Source organism: Notamacropus eugenii, chromosome 1 (assembly GCF_028372415.1).
Source record: "Notamacropus eugenii isolate mMacEug1 chromosome 1, mMacEug1.pri_v2, whole genome shotgun sequence".
Classification (NCBI taxonomy): domain Eukaryota; kingdom Metazoa; phylum Chordata; class Mammalia; order Diprotodontia; family Macropodidae; genus Notamacropus; species Notamacropus eugenii.
This window is the reverse complement of record NC_092872.1, coordinates 754,650,492-754,677,277: the sequence shown is the minus strand read 5'-3', so window position 1 is coordinate 754,677,277 and position 26,786 is coordinate 754,650,492. Positions and strand designations below refer to the sequence as shown.

Sequence of the window (26,786 nt, the reverse complement as noted above, 5' to 3'; positions counted from 1 at the left end):
CTTTGGGCAAGTCACTTAACTCCAATTGCCTCATCCTGGGTCATCTCCAGTCATCCTGATGAATATCTGGTCACTGGATTCAGATGGGGGAGAAGTGAGGCTGGTGACCTGCACAGCCCTCCCTCACTCAAAATAAATTCAAGTACAAGTCATGTCATCATTTCTCTGATGGCATGGTCTTCTTCAGCAATGAAGGACAAACATACACACTCCTCTGTCTCAAAGATGGTGAGAATGAAGTCTTGTGGATCCATTGCTTTGGGATACATTGTTTGAGAGAAGTCATAAAAGAATCCTGCCCCCTACCCGTCCTTTCTCTCCTCCATGAGTTTTTCTAGACTGCTGTTAATGCCTGCATGTGTTGGAAAATGTGTTGATGTTTTCCTTGGATCTCTGTCTTTGAAGAAAGTCTGTTTTTAAAGAAAGTGACTCTGGACGTAGCATCTTGCATTAAAAACAAAACCAAAAAACCCCAAACTTCCTTGAGTTCTAAAAGTCAGTATTAGCTCCTGGCAGCCCCAGTGCCCCCCAATTCAGTTGTTGGTTTGAGAGCAGAATTTGGGGTCAGCAAAGGCTGAGCAAGGCCGTCATGCTGAGGCAGGGTCACTAACACTCACAGCCCACAAACTGCCTTCGCCATGGGTGTGCTTTGTGCTTGTTTTCTGTTCACACCTACAATTCAAACCGGGCTGTTCTGGGCTCTTCAGAGGTTATTGAATAGGATGTTCAGGGTGATTTATTTGGAGAATTGATTCCTTGATTAAGCAGCGTGTCTGACCAAGGGAGCCTTGTTCGTTTGAAACACAGTGAATCTCCCTTCCTTAGGGCTGGATGAAGTCTTGCCATGGATCAGCTCTTATGGGAGGAGCCTGAATGTTCCATGCTTCTAATTGAGAAGGGTCAGTTTATGGTGTTGACTTTCCAGCAGTGCCAAGGCTGGATGCCTTTGGACCTGCCTAATGGAGCCATGTTGGCACCGCCCCTCTTGAGTGGTTGAGCTCCTCCTGTGTGAAGGGAAGCCCCTCCCTTCACTAGGTAGCAGGGTGAGTTGTTTGGCTCGATGGGGAAGTGTCCCATGGGACCCTCCTCCCCGTTGGTCTGAATTCTTTCCTCTGACTTCATGCAGAATAAATAAAAGGGCTTCATGAGAGCCCTTCAGCTCTCATTTAGTAAGATGAAGTGTAGAACAGTGTAGAGGGCTGGTCTTGGTGCTTGGTGGGATGAGCCCTTCAGCTCTCATTTGGTAAGATGAAGTGTGGAACAGTGTAGAGGGCTGGTCTTGGTGCTTGGTGGGATGAGCCCTTCAGCTCTCATTTGGTAAGATGAAGTGTGGAACAGTGTAGAGGGCTGGTCTTGGTGCTTGGTGGGATGAGCCCTTCAGCTCTCATTTGGTAAGATGAAGTGTAGGACAGTGTAGAGGGCTGGTCTTGGTGCTTGGTGGGATGAGCCCTTCAGCTCTCATTTGGTAAGATGAAGTGTAGAACAGTGTAGAGGCCTGGTCTTGGTGCTCGGTGGGATGAGCCACTTCAAGGCCTGGCTGGATGACCCTGGACAAGTCATTTAACCTCTCATTGCTCTAGGCAGCTTTCTAACTGTGTGTCTGTGAACTTGTTTTATAAAAAAAATTGATTCTTTTAGTATGATTGGTTTCCTTTGTAGGCCTTTGCATTTTATCCATTTGAAAGCATTATTCTTCTAAAGGATCCATAGACTTCAGATCACTAAAGGAGCCAGGAGCTAGAGTGTCTTTTTCAAGGATGAGCCCAGGAGGCAAGGGTCAAGTATGTGGCAGGGGTAGGGTGTGTGAGGGGTAATTTGTAAGAGGACCAGAGAGGTTCTGAAGGCGTTTAAAAGCCAAACTGAGGATTTTATAGTTGATCCTGGAGGAAGGAGAGGATCCTCAGTGCTTATAGAATGGGGTGACATGGCAATATTGCTCTGATAGCTGAGTGGAGGATGGTCTAGCATTAGGAAGACACCCCCCCCCCTCCATCACCCCCTACCTAGCAGCAGGCTATTTCAGTAGTTCAAATGCAAGCCAATGAGGGCCTGTACCATGGTGGGGGCAGGGGCAGAGGACAGAAGGGGACAAGTATGAGAAAATGTTTGACTGTAAACCCAATACTACTTGGTGACTGATTGGATAAGGGATGCCATGGGAAAAGGCAACAATTAGGTTGTAAGGCTGGGGGACTGGGAGCATGGGGGTGCTCTTGACTGTGATGGGGAAAGAGATGAAGTCAGTTTGGCATATGCTGAGTTTGAGATGTCCATGGCCATCCAGTCTGAGACCCACGGGCAGCCTGAGATATGAGGCTGGAGCTGAGCAAAGGGGTCAGCCTTGGAAAAATAGTTCTGAGAATAGTCTGCATAGAGATGATAATTGAATCTTTAGGAGCTGATGAGACCCGGAGGCCCAGGACAGAAGCCTCAGGGATGCCCTCAGAGAGCAGATGTGACCTGAATGAAGATCCATCAAAGGAGGCTGAGAAGGAGTGGTTGGCAGGCAGAGGAGGAGAACGAGATCATGAAGACCAAGAGAGAACGGTGTGTCAGGGGCTGATGGACAGAATCCTAGATTACAGAGAGGTCACCATGAAAGAGGATGGAGATTTGGCAATTCAGAGACCATTGGTAACTTGGAAGAATGAGATCAGAAGACAGGTTGTCGAGTTAAGAGGAGAGTAAGAGAAAGGAGAAAAGAGAAAGTAAAGATGGCCCTTTCAGGGACTTTAACCTGGAAAGGAAGGAGAGCTATGGAACTGTAGCTAGCAAGGCTGGATTGATCAAAGGAGGGTTTTTTTTTTTGAGGATGTGCTGGCAGTAGGGAAGTAACTAGCAGACAGGGAGAGACTGAAAATGTGAGAGGGTAGGAATGGTAGAGAGGTCAGTCTGCTGGAGAAGATGTGTAGTAGAGGGTTTAGTCTTGATAAGGAGCATGGAAATGACTCCGTCTTAGCTTCTAGAGGAGAGTGAGCGGCGTATTTGGGCCTTCAGGGGTCACTGAGTTGTCTGTTCTCAGGGTGGATCCCAGGACACTCTAATGATGTCGTGGGTTTGGACAAGGACCCACCCCTCAAGGGTGGGTTATCGAGTGTGGATTTGGGAGGGAACTGAGCAGTGTGGCTGAGATTTCTGGTAAGGTAGATCTTGTGTCTCTAGTTCTGGGCTGTGCTTGTGGTGGGTGCCTTCTGAAGGACTTTATAGTTGAGTCAGCCCTGAATGAGCCACCGGACTGTGCATTGTAGCATCATACCAGATGTTGTGGACAGAAGTGCAGTGGACAGACCGGTCCCTGCTCACTATGAGATAGCAAGGATGTATGGACACATCTCTACATCATGAACATAAAAGAATCCATATAGATGTGTGCAGAGGAGGCTTTGGCAGGAGGCTGGATAATTGTGTGTGTGGGTCCTTGCTGTATAGCAGAAAGAGATTTGAAACTGGTAAGAAGGAAGTTCCTGGGCTCCCACAGGGCAGGGTAAAGCTGTGGGTTTTAGAGTTAGACTTCCCTGGTTACTTAACCCTTCTCATCCTGAAAAGTTATGAAAACCTTTTTAAAGTAGAAAACTGTTAGAAGCTGTGTCAGAGACTGACATGATGTTTGGAGGTGCTCACTGTGGATCCCTGAGGCTTCGATGCCTCTCTGTTTGACATTTAACATGCACTAAATATTATGAACCTGATGGCTGACTGACCTCCGTGAGCATCACTGAGGTCACACCTCCTGTCAGGGTCTGTCCATTTGGTTTGGGCGCTCCCTGTCCTGAGCAGTGACACTTCTGAGCTACAAAGTGGACCCATTTTGTGGTGTTTATAGAAGTGAGCACTGCAGAGGGATCATTTGTGACAGTCTTGTGGCTGTGAGCTCTGGCCCTTGCCCCAATCCGGGCCTCTTTAGACACCCAGGATCACCCCATTCCCCTCACCCTCCATCTCTCCTTCCATCCATTCTGCTTCTGGTAGCTCTCTGAGAGAGAGCATTCAGCTTTTCTCCTCCTCTTCTGAAGCACCCAGTTGATTCCCCTATGTCCTTTCTTCTGCCCTTTGGGTCCCGTTTCCCTGGCTCCCAGCAGACCATCTTGAACAAGCATCTGTCCAGTGTCTGTCCTGCTGAGCAGTCAGTCTTTGACTCCAGGGCCTTGCTTGTCACCTGTGGGTTCATAGGCAGGTCCTACTCTCCTTGTTTCCTAGGCTGGGTAATGTATTTGGGCCCAAGGCCTCTTCTTGTCACCTGGTTCCATAGGGGTTGCCTTGTTATCTGTACCTACATGTCACTCAGTCAGTCAACAGGCCTTTACTAAGCATTTACTATGTGTCAAATCCTGTGCCAAGCCCTGGGGATACAAAGAAAGGCAAAAATCTTGGCGCCTGCTCTCAAAGACCTTGTGCTGTGATGGTGGAGACAACATGTTAATACCAAAGAGTCCCAGGGTAGATGGAAGGGACTTGGAGAGGGCACAGAACCCAAGGCCAAGCTTCAAGGCTTAGATCTTCAGCCTGCCTGGTTCATGTAACTGAGACTTCCTCTAAAAGTGGGATGTTAGGGGTTTTGTCAGGAGCTCTTGTTGGTCCTTCTGTCAGAGGCCAGGTATGCTTATGGTTGTCATTCTTCCCTGTGGGCTTTGGAGTTGGGGACAGGTTACACTGGGCCTTTGCCATCTAAGGGCAGGCCCAGTGAAAAGGGAAGGAGCTCAGTATCCAAGCGTTGATCACCAGAAGACATTTTGGGATGGCAGCCAGCCCTGAAAATGAGAAAATCCCCTTATTTTGTGTGGGTTCCTCCTGCTCTGATGGAAAAGGGGCAGCGCACTCACGTTCTTGTACCTGAAGTGTGACTCCACTCTGCAGCAAGCTCAGCCGATGGTCTTCCTCATCGTGCCCAGTGAGGAGGCTCATTGGTAGTGCAATCTTCCTTAATCGTTCCGAATTTGGCCTTGTAGAGATCTGACTTTTGGGGAACCAAAGGAACCATCTCTCAGCCCTCTTCCAAGTCTCTTCCAGTTCTTTGGATTCTTTTTTCCTTTTTTGAAAACTGATAATGCGTGAAAAGCATCAATGGAAAACACCCAGTCAATGGAGTATTGGATTTGTCAGAGCGTCTCTCAGTCATCCCCTAAACAGAACGGGGTCTGGGGTAGTGAGTTCGAGAGTGTTTTTCAGTTCCTGAATTTTCCTAGTTTAGTTCGACTTCTTCCTTTTTGGTGGTGAGGCAGCGTGCCGGAGGCCTGCTTTCCCCGAGAGAGCTTCATGATGAGTTCGATGCGCTGTTTGTTTTCCTTTTAAAACTGTGGTTGTTGTGTTTGTCCGTTGTTCTCCCAGAGGATGACATGACTTGCAGCTGACTTGGATTGACTCTGTGAATCAGTCATTTGTTTGGTGGTTTGCTCCTAAACGTGCCTTGCCTTCAGTACCTCTGTAACATGATAAGGCTAAAAATAAAAGAGGTTGGTTAAGATTTTTCAGGTCTCTGATAGTTTTGACCACCAAATGTCAACCTAGGCTGATGTCAGCACATACACCCAGGCAGTATAGTAAAAAAAAAATCAGTGCACTTGAAAGGCATAAGAAGCATTTATGTTTGCCATAAGATTTGTGAGATTATTTATTTTGGAACATTTGACTCCATGCGGAAGAACCTCTGCAAACATAATAGCAAAAAGCCACAGGGAGATGTTCAACCCTGTGAGAACTGAAGGGCTGTGTGTGTGTGTGTGTGTGTGTGTGTGTGTGTGTGTGTTTTGTGTATATGTCCACATGTGTTATGTGAGTCTTTGTGTATATGTGAGCATGTATTGTGTGCATGCTTGTGTGTGCATGTAAGTGCATGTGTGCAAATGCCAGAGTATGTATGTCCGTGTGTTTCTGTGTATGAGTGTATTTGTATCCACGTGTATGTGTGTCGGTATCATTTGTGTATGTCCACATGTGTTGTGAGTCTGTATTTATGTGCATACGTATGAGCATGTATGTGTGTGCATGTAAGTGCATGTGCATGAGTGTGAGTATGTATGTGCCTGTGTGCATGTGTGTATCTCTGTGTATGAGGGCGTGTACCTGTACGTGTATGTGTGTGAGTATGAATGTGGTCTGTATGTGGGAGTGTGTTTGTGTTTTTTGTTTGCATATGTGTGTATGTGGGTGTGTGTGCATCTCTATGTGTATGTGTGTGTAAATGTGGTTTCTCTGTGTATGTTGTTTGAGTGTATTGTTTTTGTGTGTGAATTTGTGATCGTATACATGTGTACAAGTGTGTGAACGCGCGGTATAAAGGTATATATGTACAATGCATGTGATGCACATGTGTGAGAATGTGTATCATGTATGTAAGTGTGCATGCGTGTACATGCATGTCCCTAGACAGGCAGTGAGCTCTTGCCTTCTGCTTGGGTGGGGTGGGATGGGAGGTGTGAGAGGAACGGCTTTTTAATCATTGATGAGTCATTATTTCCCCTTGGAAGCTGCCAGCCCAGAGTCTGACTTAGGGCTCATCTCCCTGCTCAGACGATGGCATGTGTAAGCCTTCTCAGTACTCTGCTGGGCTGAGGCAGGCCTGCTCTCTGAGCCAGTGCTGCCTGAACAGGGAGCTGAGATTTGAGTGCGAGCAAAGGGGAGGGCACATCAGGCATGGGGAACTGTATGGGCCAAGGTCTGACTGGAGAAGGCTCAGTGGTGTGGGGAGAGGGGAGCTTGTCATGGGGGCAGCCATGGGAAATGGAGCCAGACTGTGGTGGCGAGCCAGGGTCACTCGGGGGATTTTGTGTTTTTTTCTGAGAGACCACAGGGAGCTAGGGAAGGTTTGGAGTAGGAAGTGACCTGGCTCTTGGAAGAGGCTTTGGGGAGGAAAGAGGTGAATGTGTCTGGTGAGAGGGGCAGAGGGCATGGAGACACGGGCTGCTTTTATGGGAAGAAGCAAAAGCTTGACGGCGGAGGAGGTGAGCAGAACCCAGGCCGACCACTAGTGTAGGGACCCTGCTGGCTGGGACCAGAACTGTTTCCTCAGAGGTATTTCTGGAACATCTTGGTTCTGTAGGATTGGAGACCGAGCACAGATTAGGACTGGGGTGACTAGATTTCTGAGTCATCTGCCCCAGGGTGATCTTTGAACCCCTGTGGCTTGCTGAGATCCTCCAGCAAGGTAGTTGAGAGAAGGAAGAGGGCCCAGGACTGATCCTCGAGTCCCCATGGCCACCCCTGGTTCTTAGCTGGGAGAATGTGCTCACGCAGGTAGGGAGACGGAGGGTTATCAGGCAGATGGAGAGGAGGGAAAACCAGGAGGGAGGGTTTCTTACAGAAGGGTGAGGATCCCACACAAGGTACTGGGCTCACCAGCGAGGAGACGGTGCATGATTTTGGAGAGGACAGTTTGAGACTGAAGGGAGCTGGGTCATGATGGAGAGCAGAGATGTGGCTATAAGGGTGTGTATCCCATGGGGTTCCCAGCCATTGGCCTCTCAGCATGCAGTGAAGGCTCGGGGCTCTTTAGCCTGGAGAAGAGCAGAAGAGAGAGCTCACGGGTTCCACCAAAGGGACGAAGGTCCCTGAACGGTGCGGGGAGGAGGCACAGAGGACTGGTTGGGCTTGGGGTTGGAGAACCTGTCCACGCTTGGAGCACCTGCTTATATTGATTTGGGTTTGAGAAAAGGGTGAAGCAGACTGCCTCTGGAGGCCTTGAAACCCGGGCTGGATGAGGTTGGCCAGGGGTCCCCCTGGCGAGCCTGGGAGGAAAAGTGTAATGGAGGATGAGGATGGTCATTGTATGCTTCTGGTGGATCAGTTACTGATAAAGGACCTAACTGTGGGTAGGTGCTGAGGATGCAGAAACAGATGTAGAACCGCCCCTGCCCTTACAGCACATCTACTCTAACAGAGACAGCCCGCCCATAACATAAATAAATATGCACAGCCTGAACCGAGGGTGACTTTGGGGCTGGCGGCACCAGCTGCTTAGTGGGGTTACATTTAGGTGCCAACCGTATTTCTCCCTCTCCTGCCAAATGACCAGTGGTGGTGATTGTTGTAGGTGTGGGCATCAGCCCCCCATGGGAGCAGCGATTTCTCATTTGGGGTCAGGGTCAGTCCCTCTTTGTCCTTTCATTTTTTCCATTTCCCTCCTCTTCTGAATGTCTCTGGAGCCAGGCCTGCAGACCCTTTGGATTCCAATAGAATTTGGCCTTTGAAATGGAGCCACAGGCTGAGAACAGCTGATGAGGCACGATGAGCAGGGGCTGCCACTCGCCTCCTCAGGAGAGTCAGGAGACAGTGACATTTTGCCTTTAAAATTCAGTTATATGAATAAAATCTGGGATGTGACATGGTCCTCAGGGTGATGAGGGTGTTGGCTGTAATCGAGAAGATGTGCTGACCCAGAACCCCTTCTATTTCTTATCAGAAGATACTTCAGCAATAGCATTTGAAACTGGGTTTCCTGCGCATTTCCCATGCTCCTCCCGACCTGGAGTTCCAGGGGCTCTGCTCATGGCCTGCACATGCTGCCTGTTCCTGTGAAACTGGAAAGACTTTGAGTGTGGGCCTGTAGTGGCATTAGAGTCAGAACACACTGACTAAGTGCTTACTGTGTGCCAGGCTCTGTGCTCAGTGCTAGGAATGCAAAGAAAGGCCAGAGGAGGTCCCTTCCTTCAGTGCGCTCCCAGTTTGATGGGGGAAGCAATACAGAAAAAGAGAGTGAGGGAGTTGGGGGTGGAGGGTACCAGGGAGTGTTTGTGTGGATGTGTTGGGCAGCCTCACGGGCGGTGAGTGATCTGAGCAGGGCTGAGTACAGAACTGGTTTCATCTTGTAGGATGGTCAGATCCTCAAGTGCGGTAGAGCAGCCAGTGGGGACCGATGACAAAGGCCGAGATGCCTGTTGCCTTGCTCAGAGCAGACAGATTCATTTGTGAAGGGGGTCATGGGGTGATTCATGTTTTGGTCCTGGCTGTTCTTAAGACTGCGGGCTCAGGGTATAGAGGAATTACAGCCTGCTTCAGTTGGGGAGGTGCTGACCAGTCCTGTAGAGGCCACGGACCCTTGGAGGATTGAGCGAAGTTTGATGTGGGGTGGAGGGTGGGGAGCCCAGGCCTGTAGACCCAGCTCCGGGCTCCATTTCCCCTGTTAGGGGCTGGAAGCATGGGGGAAACTTTTGTTTTCTCAGCCGCTGCCCAGCCTGCATCAGAGTCTGGCCTGGACCATGTGGTGACATTGCCCGGCTCTCCGTTGGCTCTCTGTACCCTGACTTCCCCTGAAAGCCAGGGGGAGCTTGAGGGTTTGCAGGGGCTAAGGCAAGCTGCCACACCTTGGGGTGTCCTCCTGGAACCATGTCATTCGTCCTTTGTCCTGTCAAGCCACGGTTTTGCTGCTTGATATATGAGAGAGGTGACTTGCTATAGTGAATAAAGAAGGAGCAGCTGATTTGTATGTCTGTGTTTTTGGTGGGGAGGAAAGTGATTAACAAAACACGTTTTTAAAATTAAAGGAATTGATTCCCTTTTGATGATTAAAAAACCCCCGCCACCTTCTAGTCTGGAGCAGGCCGGCTGGTCCTGGATCTCCTTCCCATTCCCCGAAGCCTGACTTGACTCTGCAGGCCGAGCCTTTGTGTTGTGCCCACAGGCCCCTGAGACTCCTGGGTGTGCCCGCTCCGGCCGCAGTGCCAAGTGATGCTCTCCTTATTTGGAGATTCGACAGAGGGGATTAATTTTCTTTCCAACATTCTTATAGGATGTTTGAAAACATTCTGACCTGGAAATTGAGCACATATGATCTTTAAGGAGATTAAAACAGCTCTCCTTAATGGTTGAATTACCTCTGGGAAATTTCCCATGTGATTTCTTTTGGCTGTGTTTCTTTCTAGTCAAGATTTCATTAATATGTAAATATGCATCTGTAATACCCACGAATCCCTTTCTCACACTCTATTCAATTAACATACAAATAGGCTGGTTCCATAACGTTCCCAGTTTCTGATATAGACTGTTCAGACTTTGTTTTTATAATGAGGCAAATTATATTACAAAAAATCAAATTCCTTTTTTGCGAACGGAATCTCAGGGTATTCCCTTTCTTGGGCTCAGCAAGGAACACAGGAAGGTGTGGGTTCTGTGTATAGCAGCAGCAGGAAAATGGAATTCCTGGCCCATTCAGCAGATGTCAGCCTTCCGGCAGTCTCTGACTTTGTTCTGGGCCCGGGCTCTCCTCACTGTGGCTATGCTGGTAGCAGCCTCCTAAATAGGGCTGCTCTGAGGCAGGACACTGGATTCAGGGCCCAGGCTTCTGCCTGGGACCCGACTGAGTGACTGACACTAGCCCTGGACGCTGGAAGGGAACAGAGAGGATGTCCCTGAGGTCCAGGGAAGAGCCACCCACTAGGTAGCAGAGTGGGATTTGAACGCGGGCTTCTAGCTAGAAATCCCATGTTCTTTGCCTTACATCAGGCTCATCATTCAGTGACTTCTTTGGGGCTACTTCCGGTTCTGTAAAATAGGGCTGCTTGCCCTTTGGCTCTGACTCACAGGATTATCATGAGGAAGGCAGTGGAGAAGGTTCCAGAGTCAGCAGCCCAGGCTCAACGTGAATGTAAACCTTCTTCTCTGCTCCCTTCTTCCACGGGGAGCCCTCTATCATGCTGAGGCAGATGGTCCCCATGTCTCTTCATCTGGCCCCATTCTGTCAGAGCTCCAGCCCTCCTTGACTATCCCAGAGATATCGTCATGTGCCCATGACCTTCTTCCCTCCTGCCACCCAAGACCCCACTGTTCTCTAGTGACTCAAGCTCCCATCCATGATGTCATCCTTGATTCTGGAGTCTTCCTCACCCCACGTGTCCTGTCTGTCTCCAGGTCTTGTGTTTTCTTCCCTGACAGCATCCCTCCTCTGCATCCCCTTCTCCCCATTCACTCAGCCCCAGCCCTGCTGGATCCCCTGCCACCCTGGACTGTTGCAGAGCTGCTGGGGGTTTGCCTGCTGCAGGCCTCCTTGCTCTTGTCTGTCCTCCACTCAGCCACCCAAGGGATCTTCCTAGAGAGTACTTATGGGTCACCTTCCAATGAAGCCAGCTTCATTGGCTCCTGGTGCCCTCCTGGTGCCCTCCCGGACCAAGGACTTTTAGAGCCCCTCATTTCCTGGTCCCAATCCTTTTACCCCTCCCTCATCCTCTAGCCAAACTGGACTTTTTTGTCCCTTCCACCTGGCGCTCCATTCCCATGTTTGTTCCTCTGCATTGGTCAGGAATGCTCTCTCTGGTCATCTCTCACCTGAGCCTTGAGGCTCAGCTCAAGCACCACCTTCTGCAAGAGGCCTTTGTGATTGCTTATCACAGCCCTCAGAGGATGGCCATACACCCAGTGAGTAAGTGTCAGGGGCAGGATTTGTACCCAGGCTCTTCCCATCCACCTCACCCCAGCAGGGGGATATAGGGGGCATCACCCTTGCTTTGCAGGCAGGATAGAGAATTGCATCAGGTGATTGAGCTTGTCCCAAGTCTCCCGCTCGCCCAGGGCCGAGGCAGAGCAGGTACCCATGTCTTCTGGGCCGTGGCCCTGGCCTCCTTCTCTGAGTTGATGACTGCTGGCATCAGATTGACTTTGGATCCTTCCTCGGACTGTTTGAGAGGATGAAAGTGTTGTCCTGGACTTTGAGGAAGTGCGGTATTGTGAACAGAGTGATAGGTTTGGAGCTAGAGGCCCCCTGGCCAGAGTTCATCCCCTCCACTTAATACTGCCACTGTGACTTTGGACAAGGCACTGAGCCTCTTTTGGTCTGTTTCCTCATCTGTACACTTATGGGGTGGATCTGAGTGACTTTTGAGATACATTTTTGCTTTAAATCCTTGATTGTATTTTCCATGATCCATTGGAAGTTTCCAAATCTGATTTGATTGGCTCAGGTCCCCAGAATGATAACCCCCTCTCTGTGGTGCACAGAGATGCTGAACAGGGTCCTATTGCTCTGTGTCGCCTTACAGAGTCAGGCTTTGAGTGGGCTGCAGGGGATGCTACAGTGAGTCAGATTGAGGGTTGCTGTAAGTGGGGAGTTCTTTCTCTACTTTTGGCCTCTCCTCAGGGAGACTCTGAGGGTTCTTCCTCATAGACCTCTTCAAGCAAGGGTTGAGTAACCATTTCTTGGGAATTGGGAATTGGAGTTGAAATGGACATGGAGATGGAGGTTCCTTCTGACCTCCTGGGCATGGCTGCTTTGAATCTCTGTCTTTCAAAGCTTTTTTCTTCATCTTATTTTGGGTATCATGAATTTCAAAGCCCTTTAGATGCATTGTTTCAGTTGTGCCTCATAACAGCCCTTGTGGGGTAGTCGCTATAGTTCTTGTTTTTCTCATAGTATACACGGGATACAAGAGGTTCTAAGGGAGAGTGAGTATCCCAGGCAAGATTTGAACTCCTTACCCATAGATCCAGCATCCTGTCCTTGTAAATAAGATTACCTGTTCAGTTATTAATTATATTTGGTTTAGCAAAAGGAGCTTGTAGGGAATGTGTGCTCTCTTGGCTGCTGGATTCAAATGCCAAGAATTTCGCCCTTCACTTGGTCTCTGAATGGGTTTGTCATGTTTAATTGGTAGACTAAGCAGGGTTTGTCAAGGTCTGGCAGTCATAAATAATGGCAAACAAAGACCTCATCGTTATCCTCTCCGGCGAGGTGGAGAGAGACGCTCCTCATGGTCAGAAGAGAGGGAAGCACTTTCATGGGTCACGTGTACTCTTCTTTGATGAGTTTGAGGTTAAACTGGTAAATCATGCTCAGCGCCTCGTTTACGGCTATCTTAGGAAGGGCTTGCAGCGGACTCCTGGACTATTGTCATTTCTGACTGAGTCTGATCTCGGGTTTCCTCTTATTGAAGACCATTCTGTTGGTGACAGACCATTCTTTCTGTAGCATAAGGGCAGATTGTAGGTCTTAGGTTTGGAATCTTAGCATCACTGGATTTGGAGGTGTGTCCAATCAGTTCTTAACTGGCAGAGCAGACCCCTCTCCGGGCCATTCCTTGGCCTTTGGGTAACCAGTGCTTCATGGTCTTCACAGATGAGGCAGTGAAATCTCAGGGTGGAAGAGGGGACGGCCTCAGTTCACAAAGGTCATATGATGGTAGAGGGTTGGGTAGCATTTTTTACCCACTGCTCTGCTGCTCCCTCCTGCCATGAGGAATGCTGACTCTTCTGCCCAAGTCAAGGCTCCCTGCCAAGGCTCAGCTTCTCTACCTCTGTGTCTGCCATTGTCCAAAAGTCTGGGCCATTCTTGTGTTTGGAAGGGAATTCTGTTGGACTCTATTGATTTCTTTTCCCACATTGGATAACTTTTTAATTCCTGTTTGGCATTGTTTATTGGTGAGTTCCAAGTCTGTATTAGCATTTTATCATAGAGTGTGTGTGTGTGTGTGTGTGTGTGTGTGTGTGTGTGTGTGTATTTAGGCATCAGTTCACTGGATCCTTGTCATTTCTTTATCAAAGCTTTTTGTTTCAGTGAGTTGTACAACTACATTTAATTCTGGAACTTTGGAACTTTGGGCCAACTTAGCTAAGAAAAAATACTTTAGAATAAATTCTTTGTTTTCAGCCTGAGAGGCCCCAGAGATGCAGCCCATGATCCAGCTTGCCTTTGTTCCCCTCCTTCTGACAGAAGAATGTTCCCCTTTACCCACATCAGTCGAGTGGGCTTATTGAGGATAAAACAATGAACACAGCTCTAAAAGAAAGGATGCCCAGATGAAGCAAAAGAAACCATTATTTACCAAAAAAAAAAAAGATGGTTTCATTTTACCACATACCATGGTTTTTACGCTAACAATAAGTACAGTTGGATTCAATAACCCTTGTTGGAGTAAAAGGAAAAAATAGAAAAAGGAAATAAAATAAGCACTCGCATGCAAATGTTACTTAGTAGTTACAGCTTAAACCTTATACTCAGTGTAATATCTTTTGCCATAAATGGAGCATCCTGCATGCTGGGCGAGGAAATGCTTTGTTCTTTGAGCTTTTGCAGCCTTCATGCTTCACCTTGTCAATGCAGCAATGACTTTTTGATTAATGTTCCTATTAACAACTGAGCTGGTCAAATACCCTTTCTTCTGTATTAGGTTAAGTGGGCCAGTGTTCTGCTTGGGGTTTTAAAAGTTCTTCAGTCCATCAGGGTGGGCGAGGCATCTGTGGTCTCCTTGACTAGACCCTTCCTTCTGCTGTGATGGCCAGCTGGCCCTGGCTTAGTCTCTAGGAGTCCTCCATGGCCTTAGTGAGGCTACCAGACAGGTATCAGCCTCTTCAGTGCACTGAAGTCTTTCTGCCCTTGTGGGACAGATGTGACTGAGGTCTAGTCTTTGGGAATCCATGGTCATCACCATCATGTGGCAGTCACCACAATCTGGATGTCTTCTAAGTCATCGCTCATCTTCAGTGCTGCTTTTTGAACTACATGGATACAGACTGAAACCTCTCTCAACATTAGCAGGGACCTGAGTTTCATGAGTTGTGGCTAAAACAAGGCTGTTGACCTTCTGGCATCTACACTTGGAGAAACTTATTGTCTTGGCAGCCACAGGCAGGGGCTACCTCTAACTTGGTGGAAGCCATCTGGACTCTGGGAGGAAATATTAGCCTTGTCTGTATTAGCCTGACTTTGTCTGTGGCACTTTATAAATTTGGTGCTGGCTCCTCCAAGGTCCGCCCGCCATCATTAATGTCTAGCAGAGCCTGTGTGCCTCAGTCCTTTGACCCAAAACATGACCCATTTCTGGGGTTGTACAGCCCAGCCCATGGAAAAGCCATCACATCCTCTATCCATTATAACAACAGCTTCCTTTGATGGAGCCCTGGATTGTCAGGGGATGCTCCTTGTGGGCTGTATTGCGCCTCTGAAGGCAACATGTCTTTTCTAAAGCAGATTCAGCTCACTGAAGGCTTGAGCGCAGCTGATAATTGGAGTGGCACGTGAAGCAATGAAGAGGAAAGGAGGATAAAAATGATGAAAACATCTTTGGGAATGGAAGTAATACATCTACTTTTGTAGCCTCTCGGAACGCGGCCATTTTGTCTAGTTTTTCATACTTATCTAGTTTGTTTTCCCTTTCAAAGAAGTCATGGGATCCCAGAATTTCATTCTGGAAGCAGCCATAGGGATTCTCTTCTCTGACACCTTTGCTTGGCAGAGGAGGAGTTCTAGCTCATCAGCCATAGAGAACATGGGTGGGAGAGGGAGTTGTCAGGTACAGGAATCCTGGCAACGTATGGGGTAGAACCTTGAAGGCCAAGCAGAGGATTTTATATTTGGGGGTGATGTGGTCAGACCTGAGCTTTAGGAAAGTCTCTTTGGTGGCTGAGGAGATTGGGGAGACATCTGGGCCAAGCAGAGCCCCCTCCCCTCCCCCCCCAGCAACTGCTGCCATAGTCCAGGGATCTGCACCGAAGGCTGGCAGCATCAGAGGAGAGAAGTGGGGTACTTGAGAGATACTGCCGAGGTGAATTAGGCCAGCCCTGGAAACAACTGGGGGGTATGGGGAAGGTGGTGCACAGACTGTGAGCCTGGGGTGTGGTGGCGTCCCTAGCAGTAGTGGGGAAAGTAGGGAAGAGGGAAAGGTTTGAGAGGAAAAGAATGGATTCCATTTTGGATGTGTTGTGTTTAAGATCCCACAAAAGAAACTGAGGAGTGGTCAGCTAGGTAAGAGGGGAACTGGAGAGAGCAGTGACCTGAAAGACCAGAGAGAAGAGACTGTCCAGGAGAAGAGGGTGGTTGGTTCACGGTGTCAGAGGCTGCAGAGAGGGGGAGAAAAGGCCATTAGTGTTGGAAGTTAAGAGGTCATTGGTAACTTGGGAGAGAATTGTTTTGGTGACTGATAAGGTTGGAAACCAGGCTGTCAGGGATCTCAGCTGCTGGATTTTCCCAAGGTGTGGTAGTTCTAATAGTGCCTTCCAGCACCTCTTCTGCAACCTCCTGTGGCTCCCTAGTACCCCCAAGATCAAGTTCAGAATGGTCTGTTTGGCATTGGAATCCCTTTCCCTCCTGGCCCCTTCCCGTTTTTCCAGTCTTTGTATCCCTTACGTCCCTTCATGTCCTCTGATCTGGCTACATTGGCCCTCTTGCCAGGCTTTGTATACGATGTTCCATTTCCCAGCTGTGCCCTTTCCCTGCCCCCAGGCCTGGGCCCCCTCTCTTCCTCACTGCCCCCGCTTGGTTTCCTGCGCCTTCTTCAAGGGTCACTCGAATCCTGCCTTCCACGGGAGCCCTCTGTACGCCCGCTTTGGGCTTCCACTCGAGAGATCTTTGTGACTGGCATAACAGCAGGATTTGGAGTCAGGAGGACCTGGGATCGAGTCCTGGGTCAGACACTTGCTGGCTGTGTGACCCTGGGCCCGTTTCCTGGTCTATGAGGCAGGAATAGTGATTGCTGTGCCTTCTCAGGGTTGCTAGGAAGGTAAAATGAGTTCGTACATGTCAGGTGCTTTGTAAATCTTAGGGTGATGTGTCATTTTAAGTTATTGTTAGTGTTGTTCTGGACTTTCACAGTAGCCATTAAAAAAACGAAGTCCACTTCAAAGCTTTTCACAGCCTGAATCCTTCTCTTCCAACACGTATTTTAAAGTTTTGCTGCTGGCTCCTTGACCATCCTTCCGTGGAATGAGCAGAAGCATCGGGATAAGGATTGGTGTGAGGAGTCGGCATGCAGGTAAGTCTGGGCTGAGGCCCGATGTGGGAGAGGGAGGCCCAGCCCCAGGTCAGCCTCGTGGGAGGAGCTTCCAGGCCCTGCTCCCCAAGGAGTTGAGGCTGTCCTGCTCATGTATTGGCAGGACGGGTTTCTCCATCATTAACCTCCTGCTTACTACAGGCAGTTTTCAGCCCAGTGACCCTCTGAGAACATGCCCAGAGAACTTGAGAACTTGGCATGTGCTGAGAGTCTGTTCCCCAGCTGTGGTTCTGGGGGTGCCTTCCTAAGTGCCTGGTCCTTTAAGGTATTCCCGCTCCCCATCTTTCCTTCTCTTTAATCAGATAGGCGAGTGCAGAGTGGGGGATCCTTGCTTCCCAGTGAAAGTCACAATGAATGCCCAGGAGAACGTCTTCAGGCCAACCATGCTTTAGGCTCCCCCTGGTCTGGATGTCGCGTTGAGAGGGATCTCATTTCAGAGGGCCCGAGCTCTTTAGGTCTGAGTTGTAAGCAGGAAAGGTCACCTGGGCCCATGCTGGACTCAGCCAGGGGTTGCCGCCTCTTCAGAGAGCTGTTCCATCCCAGTCTTATTCATTGAGGTAACCTCTGTGGTTCTAGGTCCACTGACACAGAGCCAGATCTAGATAAATGGCTGAGGCACTGCACCTGAAAGGGATCCCCTTCTCCAGCACTCTTGGCAGGGCAGGGTCCAGCTTTTGTGCACAGACTTTCTTGGGGGCTTGGGTGAGCCCCACCCACTGGGGGCCCACTTTCCTGGGCAGCAAGGACTTTGTCCTGGACTTCTAGACCCTACTGGCCACAGAAAGCCAGCAGCTTTCCCCCAGCACTCCGGGCTCCCTGCTGTGAGGCCAAGAGGGACAAGGAGCATCCCTTGTTATCAGAGAGAGCCCATTAGGCCATGGACCCTTCTCCTTTTCTTCACTTTGTGGCTGCATCTCCTCACTTGGTGCATTTGTTCTTCTGATTTGGGATTGTTGACTTTGGAGCCAGACTCATTTCAAGGTGCCCCAGGAAATAAATGCTCTTTGAACTCTCCAGGCAGGTCACTTCTGCTCTGAGCCTCAGTTTCCCCATCTGTGGAAGGGAATTGATACCTCTCGTATCCATTTCACAGGGTAGTTAGGAGGCCCAGGTTGTGTTTGTCCTTCATTTTCGAAGAAGACCATGACATTAGAGAAATGATGACATGACTTGCCCTTGACTTTGTTTTGAGTGAGAGAGGGCTGTGCAAGGTCACCAGCCTCACTTTCTTTTCCTGAGCCATCTGCATCCAGTGACCGGATATTCATCAGGATGATTGGAGATGGCCCAGGATACAATTAGGATGCCCAGATGCCAAATGGTAGATAAGGAACTTTTCAAAAATGGAATTGCCCCATAAGTGTTGCTGTTTTGTGATTAAAACATGCTTTAATTTAGCAAGTCCACTGACCTTTTTTGAGGGCATGACATGGGCTAAGTCCTACACAGGGCATGGTTGTAGAGACTCTCATCTTTTACTTTTCCTGCTTTCCTCTTTGCAAGCCTATTGGCCTCCAGCCCTGCGAAGAAAGGGGTGCACTGTGCTCATTTTAGAGGTGAGGAGTCTGGGCTAAGATCCAGTAGAGCAGCTTGAGAAGGTCAGATACCTGCTTTATGTTGGACTCTGTCTTCCCATGTTTCTATTTGACTTCTCAGAATGGTGGTGGAGCCAATTCTCCAAGATGAAGGTGGATTCTTGTACGAAGACCAGCCTGAATTATTAAAGTACCGGACCTCCCATCTTTCCATTGATCTGGTGACCGACTGGTACTGTGCTCGAGGAGAGGACATTGAGCACTATGCCCGGCAGGTGAAGTTGGCTCAGGGCAGACTCTTGGCTTGCCTATGTGGGCGTGCGGAGGGTTCAGGGCTTCTCCTTGGGCTGTCTGGGGGCCCCTGAAGTAGAGGAAGGGACCCTCCTGCCATCGGGGCTTCATATCAAAGTGGACTTTGCTGTTAGAAATAGCATCTCCCAGAGCTTTCCTTGCCTTGTATTCAGGCCTCTCAACTTCCTTATCTGTAATGTGGCATAAGAATACTTCCTTTGTTGTGAGGGTTAAATGAAATTTTGCCCAGAAGATACTTTCTCACTCCTAACATGAGGTAGAAGCACCGGGTGCGAGTGCTGCATGGGTCTCCCAAGCACTTTGGGCATGGTTTCCTTTAGTCTGAACCTTTAGCTCCAAGACCTGGGTGGATTTATGTGACTCAGGTCATTCTGCTTGCTTCCTGGAATCTGTCCCTGTTTGAGGGAGGTGCAGGGCGCATCTTGTCCCCTACTACGGGCTCTGTGCACTGGGAGCTGGCTTGACTTGCTGAGCCCTAGTGACCTCCAGAAAGATGGGGGAATGGGGGTACAGTGGACAGGGACATTGGATGTTCGTGCTGGCCAGACTCAGGCATAGAGTCTGACTGCCTGGGCTGACCAGCCTGGTGGAGTAAGCTGATGGAGACCCTTAGTGCTCCTCTCTCATCCCCCAAATGGAGCCTGGCACTGGTGTGGGCTGTCATCTGGCAGCCTGGTGTAGAAGGGACATTGAGGTCCTCTGGTGAAGGCTACTTTATAGGGAAGGATGCTGAGGCCGAGCGACAGAAGGGCACTTGTCCAGGGCACTGGGATTTGAAACCAGGTCTCTGACTGTGGATACTGTGCTCCAGTACTCCAAAGCATAAAGGACATGTGAAGTGGGTGACTTTGGACTGATGGAGGTGGCCTCCCTGGGGCCCTGGAGAGGGGTGTAAAACACAGGGTGGTGAGATATGGGACAGTTGTGCCCCTCTGGTTTGTGGATGAGCAAAGTGGCCAGAGATGGCAAGTCTGGCTCCGGAGTTGGGGAGTACCCCCTTCCAGCTCGGTAATCCTCTTCTGTTTCAAGGGTTGGGGACACCTTTCTTTCCTGCAGTTATAGGCGACGGGTACGTCATTTTGGGGGATGTCGTGGGTGTGGTGTCTATAGATGCCTCTGGCCAATTTCTTTTGGTTGGTTCAGGAAAATGTGGCAGCTCTGTTAACCATGGAGGATATTTTTTGTGGGACGGGGGAGGGATGAGGTATAAGTTTCACCACAACATGCCTCATTTAACGCCCCCAGAATGTCATTGATTCTCGGAGGTGGGCTGCCTTGTATAGGTGTGGGGGAAGGACTAGGTTTGTAGAAGATCCCTGAGAATACCTGATCTGGGCCCTAACAGAGATTGCTGCATGACTGGATGGGTGGATTTGTTGTGAGATTCTGGGTGAGGCCAGGCCTGGCAAAGGCTTCTGGGATGGCACTGTGCTGAGAGTCTCTCCTCTTTGTTCTCGGATGCAGGTGGACTGTGCCCTGTCCCTCATCCGCCTTGGGATGGAGAGGAATATTCCTGGTTTGCTGCGCCTCTGTGACGATCTGGTCACCCTGGAGACATTAGTGTACGAAGCTGGTTGTGACCTCACCCTGACTTTGAAGGATCTCCAGCAGATGAAGCCTATTGACCAGCTGCGGCTCTTGATGGACAGTGTAGGTTCCCTTTCTCCTTGCCCCCAGAGCTGCTCCACAGCCACCTCCTCTGCCCCCAGGCCCCCTGACATTGACTGCCCACATAGCCCGTAAGACGGGTGCTTGTATCTACATCTCTGACCGAGAGCCAGCAGCTCTCCCGTGGTGAGCATTCTCTCCTCACGGTGTTATTTCCTCCTTGTCGATATCCTCTAAGAATCCCACCCGGGCTCACAGGATCCAGGGATCTCTGAAATCAGTCCCTACCCATAGGAAAAGTGGAATGTGTAAGAGCTTACTCCTGCTGCTCGCGTTCTCAGAGAGGCAGGTGTGGCCTCTGAGGCCTAACTGTGAAGGGGCCTTGGAGAGCCCCATGAGGCGAGCCCCAGGAGGCCAGCCCCATGAGGCCAGCACAAGCCCTCCTGCTTGGTTATGCTCAGGAATGTCCCTATACTCACGAGGAGGTGCTCCACAGGGGCAATTCAGGGCCCACAGACATTTAGAGACTTGGTGCCTTGAAGGATACCCATCGGGCAGCTCAGGGTCACTCAGCCTCTAGGGCAGAGGGTACTATTTCAGGGGCCATTGATGTGTGAGCACAACAGTCTAGAAACCAAACAGCTCCTCCCCATCCTCACTTGTTTCCCTTTGGGCAGTGGAGTTCTCTGGGCTAGGTGTTAGCGGGGACCCTTCTGACCTGGGACTTTGCTGAATCTCCCCAGGGCATTCCCTGCCCTGCCCCTTTTTCTGCCTGCCTCCTCAACTGCTGCACAGGACCTGGGAAGGTGAGGAAGTGGGGCCGTGCTCCTTCCTCCTTAGCTTTTCCCAGAGGTCATGGGATTTGTGCCTCCTCCTTTAATTGATGGGTGAGCCTAGCATCGTCTGACGACCACCCCCCATTGCCACTGGCTTCTCTGACTTCTCATTCTTTAGCTGTGCCAGTATACTCTTGGGGACTTGCAGCCACCCTCCAGACCCCCCATCTGCCGGGGATGTCAGGGACCTGTTTGTCCAGAGCCCTTTAGCTCAGTTCACTGCCCCCTGAAGTTATGGCGACCCTGGCAGGCAGCATATCTAGCCTTGGCCATGGTGGGGCCTCTCTCAGGCACCTCTTTGGTGAGAGGATTCTTACCTGGTACTGACTCCTTTTTGATCTTAGAAAGTAGCACCCTTCTGTGACTCTAGACAGCTTGAGTATTTCCGCTCACTTTCCAGTCTTTGGGGATTCTTCTCTGAAGAGAAGAATAGTTGTTCTTAGAGGAAAGGGTGAACTGAAACCCATGCTCTCCAGCCTTAGCTCCCCATCAGCCCAGACAAGAGATGAAACCCTCTTGGCAGCCCCAGACACCAAACCTTGGAGGTCCTCAGCTCACTGCCTTCCTGGGAACATGGAGCAAACCTACGTTCTTCATCCCTTGTAGCCGCCAAGCATGCCACATGCTGTCCAAGCTTCCTCTCCCTCTGTGCACCATCTGCACAGCTCCCACCCAGCTGGAGTAGAGTCACGCACAATGGAAGGTCCCTTCGCTGGTTCCCATAGCGGCCCCGTTGCTAGTTGGAGGTCAGAGCTGTGGCTGTGTGATGGGGCTGTGCCAGCAGTGTCTCCTGCTGACTTTGGTGGAGGTGGGATGGGCTTGTTTTCACCCCCTTTCTGCATTTCTCCCATGAGATGGTGGAGAGCTCCCAGTCCAGCTGGTGGCACCCAGGGGCTGCTGGGATGGGAGGACGGTTTTGGTCATGGGGGTTGTCGAATTGTACTTGTAGTGTTCAGAGGAAAAGTACGTGACCAACGCCTACCAGTGGATGATCCCCCTCCTGCATCGGTGGGAGAAGCAGTCCCCGGGTGCGGCCAGCCAGCTGCTCAGAGAGTATTTGGTGACTTTGGCCATGGGGGACCTCAGGCTCCCCTTGAAGATATTCCAGCATTCCAAACCTGATGTAAGTAGCCAGGCTCGCAGTTCTTTCTGGGGAGGTCAGGGTCACCATGTGGTCTTTGTAGGGTCACAGAGTATGACTTTTCTGTGGAAACTTATCTCAGATGACCACTACTCTGACACATTCGGTCTTGTCCATGAAGCTTGCCTTGTGTGTGACTGTCTTCTCCTCACTCCTGCTGTGCTTCGGTCCGGGCCCAGGCTGCCCCTTCCTAATAATCCCGTCCCCTCCATTGCCCACCACTCCTGAGCCCAGGCTGGACGCTGTCACTCCCTGGAGGATCAGAGGAGGTGGTGACAGTATTGTCAACCTTAGCTGATTCCTGATGGCCTCAGAGCTCCCTCTCCTTTCTGCAGGTGGGAGGATAGAACATAGAGTAAGTGCTTAGTGTGTGCTGAGCAAGACCGTGCAGACAAGAGCAAGTTGCCCAGGCCATGCGTTTGGGGATTTTGTGTCCTAGTGGGAAAAGCAGCCCTTGGAGGGGCATGGGCTAGAGTGGAGCAGACATGGGCGAGGAGGTGGTGGCCAGGAGGGAGGGGCAGCCCGGCCGGGTCTTTTTTGAAGTGGTGGTTGCTTTCTTGCTTCCCCCTTCCCAGCCAGCCCGACCCATGCCCTGGCACAGGCTGCCCCCGGGGTATGTCCGCCTCCGGCCCCTCCTCGCCCACAGATGCCTTGACGTGCTCCAGGGTCAGCTTCGTGCTTCCATCCTGCCCCCTCACTGTTTCTTTTCAGTATCCCTTCAGCTGTCTTGTGCTAGAGGGCAGGGCCACCCCTCAGGACCATCCTTGGGGCTGCCGCTTAATAAGTGTTGAATGAGTTCAGTTGATTTAGGAAGTAGAAAGAGTTGTCATTTCTAGACAGATCAGTCACAGATCCCCTTGCCTACCCTGGGTGTGTTGAGCAGTCCTCTTCATAATCCTGCAGGGGAGCTCAGACCAGGGTACAGGGTAGAGTGGGGAGTGTGGTGGGAGAAGGCTGGAGGTTGCACAAAGGCCCAGCATGGGAAGTCTTTGTCTGTGGGTCCTTCCTGGCTGTGTGACCATGGGCCAGTCACTGTTTGTCCTGGCTTCCGCTGTTGCTGCTTCTGCACTTGTTGTCTGCCTTTAGCCTCTGTTACTGCTCCACTTCCTCTGTTTTCCACAGCAGAGAGTGGCTCATCTTCCCATTTCCAACCACTTTTGGCCCATGAGCAGAAAGGAGCCCCCCACAAACCCTGGGACTGAGTCCAACGTCGTATTTCTCCTGGATATGTGACTCTGCTCCCAGTGGGGGTCCTGGGGCTCTGCCCAGGAGCCTTTTGACTCCTTCCGTGCTATCTTACTGGACAATATGATCAGTTGTATCCCCTAGACTTCAACCTCCAGCCCAGGTCTCTCTCTGGAGCTCATCTTGTCTGGGTAATTCCACTTGGCTAGCCTGTGGGTATCTTAAGCTCAGCATGTCCAAAACAGGACTTATCATCCCTCTTCGCCCATGAGAGGGCCTTCTGGCCAGGAGACCCAGCCTTTGCAGAGGCTCTGAGAGGGGACACAGTATGCCACATCTGGGTCACTTTGACTAGAACGTAGAAGGTTCGAGGGAGGAGAGTGAGGTGCACTGGAAGGATGGGAATGGCAGCCCTGGTGGCAACTTGTGAGGCTCTCTGGGTCCCAGGTCCGTCCTTCTCTTTTATCTGGAGACATTGAGGAGCCACCAAACGTTGTTAATCGGAGGGATAGCATGGTCCAGTCTGTACTTCTGGAAAGTCTCTCCCAAAGTGGAGCAAACCGGATAGATGTTAGAGATGGGGTCACACCTTGAGCAGATTCAAAACCTGGAGGGGTGAGGGAGAGAACACTTCCTCTAGGGAATGCTGAGCCTGCCACCAGCTGGGTGACTGAGAGGCTAGTAGTGTCAGTGACCAAAACTGGGGAGTTAGGCAGAGGCCTGGGTGTGCCTGGATGGGAGCAGAGCATGGTTGGAAATGGCCAGCAAGTGGTCGGTGATGTGAAATGGGAATCAGGAGAACCCCAGGCTGAGTGTGAAGCTATGGGAGCTGTGTGACAGTGCAGTGGTTATTGAAGACATCTCAGAGTGAAGGAAGAGACACAAGTACGGCTCAGAACCCTGGGCATAGCCCGCTCTTAGAGAGATGGAGTGTGATAAACACCACAGGATGTACGAGGGAAATCATGGAGAGCCCGCCCTCTGTTGGTGGGAATCGTTGGCGAGTGTCGTCAGAGGGAGACCCAGAAGCATGGTGGCTTTTTGGCAGGTAGCGTGGAAGGGGAAGTGAAGAAGACATTTTGGGTAGAGGGGAGGCAGAGAGGAAACATGCTTGGGAAGGGCTTTCTTGTCCAGTAGTGTTGGTGTTGCTCAAAGACCCTTCTTCACGTCCTGATTTGGATATGTAATAGTTTAATAGTTACGTGACCTTGGGCAAGTTGCTTATCTTCCCTGGGCCTCAGTTTACTCATGTGTTAGATGAAAAGTTGAACTAGTTACTCTGTGGTCGTAATGTAGTTTGGAGAGATGGCGAGGTATTGGATGGTGATGAGCTTCAGATGCCTGGTTAAGGAAGTGGTTGTGAGGGCAGGCCGTTCCCCAGTGGCCACCTGGTCATGTTCTCATGTAGCTGGGGCAAATGAATGATCATGTTGAGCTGGATGGAGATGAAGCTGGTTATGTATTGAGGAAGTGAGACTGGGCGCTCGTGGCAAGGAGAGCAAAGATGTGGCAGGCCTGGCTTCTGACCACCAGTCTTTCCCCCTTTCTTCTACCCTTACAGACGTGTCTCTCACTGCCATTGCTGGCCTTGGGCTCTTCCACCCATCCTCCTAGTTCTTCCTCCTCTGTCCTTCATGGCCCCTTTCCCATAATTGAGCTATGTCTTTGGATGCCTCTCTGTCTGATTCCCTGTGCTTGGGTGTCACCAGCTATGGCAGCATGGGGGAGGGTACGAACCTTGGGATTGGACTACGAGGGTGGAGCCTTGAGTCCTGCCAGTGCTTCTCTTTCATGGGGGACCTGTGGGCATCTAACCTGCAGGGCTTCAGTTGTGCCATCCCTTAAGTGAGGGAGGGAGACTCAAGGATCTCAGATGCCTCTTTCCCCACTCAATTCCGTGATGATATAAGGTGTTTACAAATGATGTTCCTGATTTGACCAACCATGACAACAGCTTTGGTGCTCCGTGGTCTCCCCATCTCATCTACGTAGCCATCCCTCTGCTGTGACGATTGCACCTGGCAATCCCTCACAAACCATGTGGGCCACGCCTGGCACCCTCCCATAGAAGCCTTTTCCTCTCCCCATTCTGGGTATTTTTAGCCAGTGAAGTCTCTTTGTTATTTTCTTTTCCTCATCATTGGTGTGGTTGTTTCTTTTTGTGGGAAAACATACAAACAGACGAAAAAACCAAAGGTAGTTTGGAGTGGCCCAGTAGATTTCTTTGGCCTTTCCTTTAGGTAAAAGGTTTTAGGAAAACAGCTCCAAACCTCCTGTGCAGTGTCACAAATAATAAATCTGAATGGAGAAATGTTTTATGTATGTGTTTTCTCATTTAGCAGTTGTCAGAATGCCTTCAAGATTCATGATTGGGCGTTGATGCTTTTGCGTCTTTGCCGAGAGTGGCCCAGCGCAGCTGTTTTTCTCAGCCTCCAGGGTGGTCTGTGTGCCTACACTGCTCTGGGCAAGGCCTCTTTTAATACCATGTTGAACCATGTTCCCGAATTTTTTTCAAATTGAATTCTTCCATCCTGGACTGTATGTTTAAATGAATGATTTATAAACAATAATGGAAAAACAATAGGTTTATAACATATGCTGATGTAATTTTAGAAATTATGGGCTATATATATATTTCTAATTGAATCACATAAAAGATGGCTTTAGGGTTGGAAGCATTGCTTTTAATGAATTGCCATCTTAATGCCTTTTGGTTACCCGGATCCAATTCATCCTCAGTGGGTCATAAATTGGACAGTCTGTTTTCTGCAGATGCAAAGCACAGAGGTTAGAAATTAGTTTCTCTGACTGGTTCTGTAATTAAAACAAGATTTCATTTAGAATTATTAAAGACCTCAAAAGTCTGTAAGCAAAAAAAAAAAAAAATTACCAGATTGGTTTTTAAAGCTGATTAATGGTCCTTGTTCAGAGTCTGTGGACAGTGCTTTTCCCCGCAGCAAGCTGATGGTAAATCTATTGACAGATGCTCTTGTGTTGAGCCCAGCATGCTTTGTTTTCACCAGCTTCAGCAGAGAATCATCCCGGACCAGGATCAGCTGATGGAGATCGCCCTGGAGTGCATCTATAGTTGTGAACGGGATGACCAGCTCTCTTGTTGCTATGATATTTTGGAATGCCTTCCTCAGAGAGGTTATGGGTAAGGCTTCTCATGGGATCACCTGCCCTTCCGATTGGATATTTTTATGCAGTAATGTGTGAATGGGGTCAGTCTGGCACTTAACCGTACAGGAATACAGGAATACTGCTACTGAATTGTTGCAGTTAAAGCTTGAATCTCCTTTATGAGGCTCAGGCCAGCATCACCCCCTAAGTCAGATAGTTGGATTTCGGTAAGTAGAACCCTGCCATTTACTAATGCTGGTTGGCTACTGAGGTAGAACAGAGAGACCCCTGGACCCTGCATCAAGGAACCTGGATTTTGTTTTGAGTAATGTTGGCAGATCCCTTCCCCTCTGTAGGCCTC

At 50.0% G+C, this 26,786-nt stretch overlaps 1 protein-coding gene across 1 annotated transcript in view; it reads left to right on the top strand.

The window, feature by feature from the left end:
- Window positions 1–26,786, top strand: part of NBAS (NBAS subunit of NRZ tethering complex) — a 280,935-nt gene that overhangs the window by 80,070 nt on the left and 174,079 nt on the right. Inside the window, exons 22-26 of the mRNA XM_072642657.1 lie at window positions 16,584–16,667; window positions 18,342–18,495; window positions 19,997–20,182; window positions 21,926–22,099; window positions 26,326–26,459. Coding sequence (XP_072498758.1) covers window positions 16,584–16,667; window positions 18,342–18,495; window positions 19,997–20,182; window positions 21,926–22,099; window positions 26,326–26,459 — 732 coding nt within the window. The remainder of the gene's footprint in view (window positions 1–16,583; window positions 16,668–18,341; window positions 18,496–19,996; window positions 20,183–21,925; window positions 22,100–26,325; window positions 26,460–26,786) is intronic.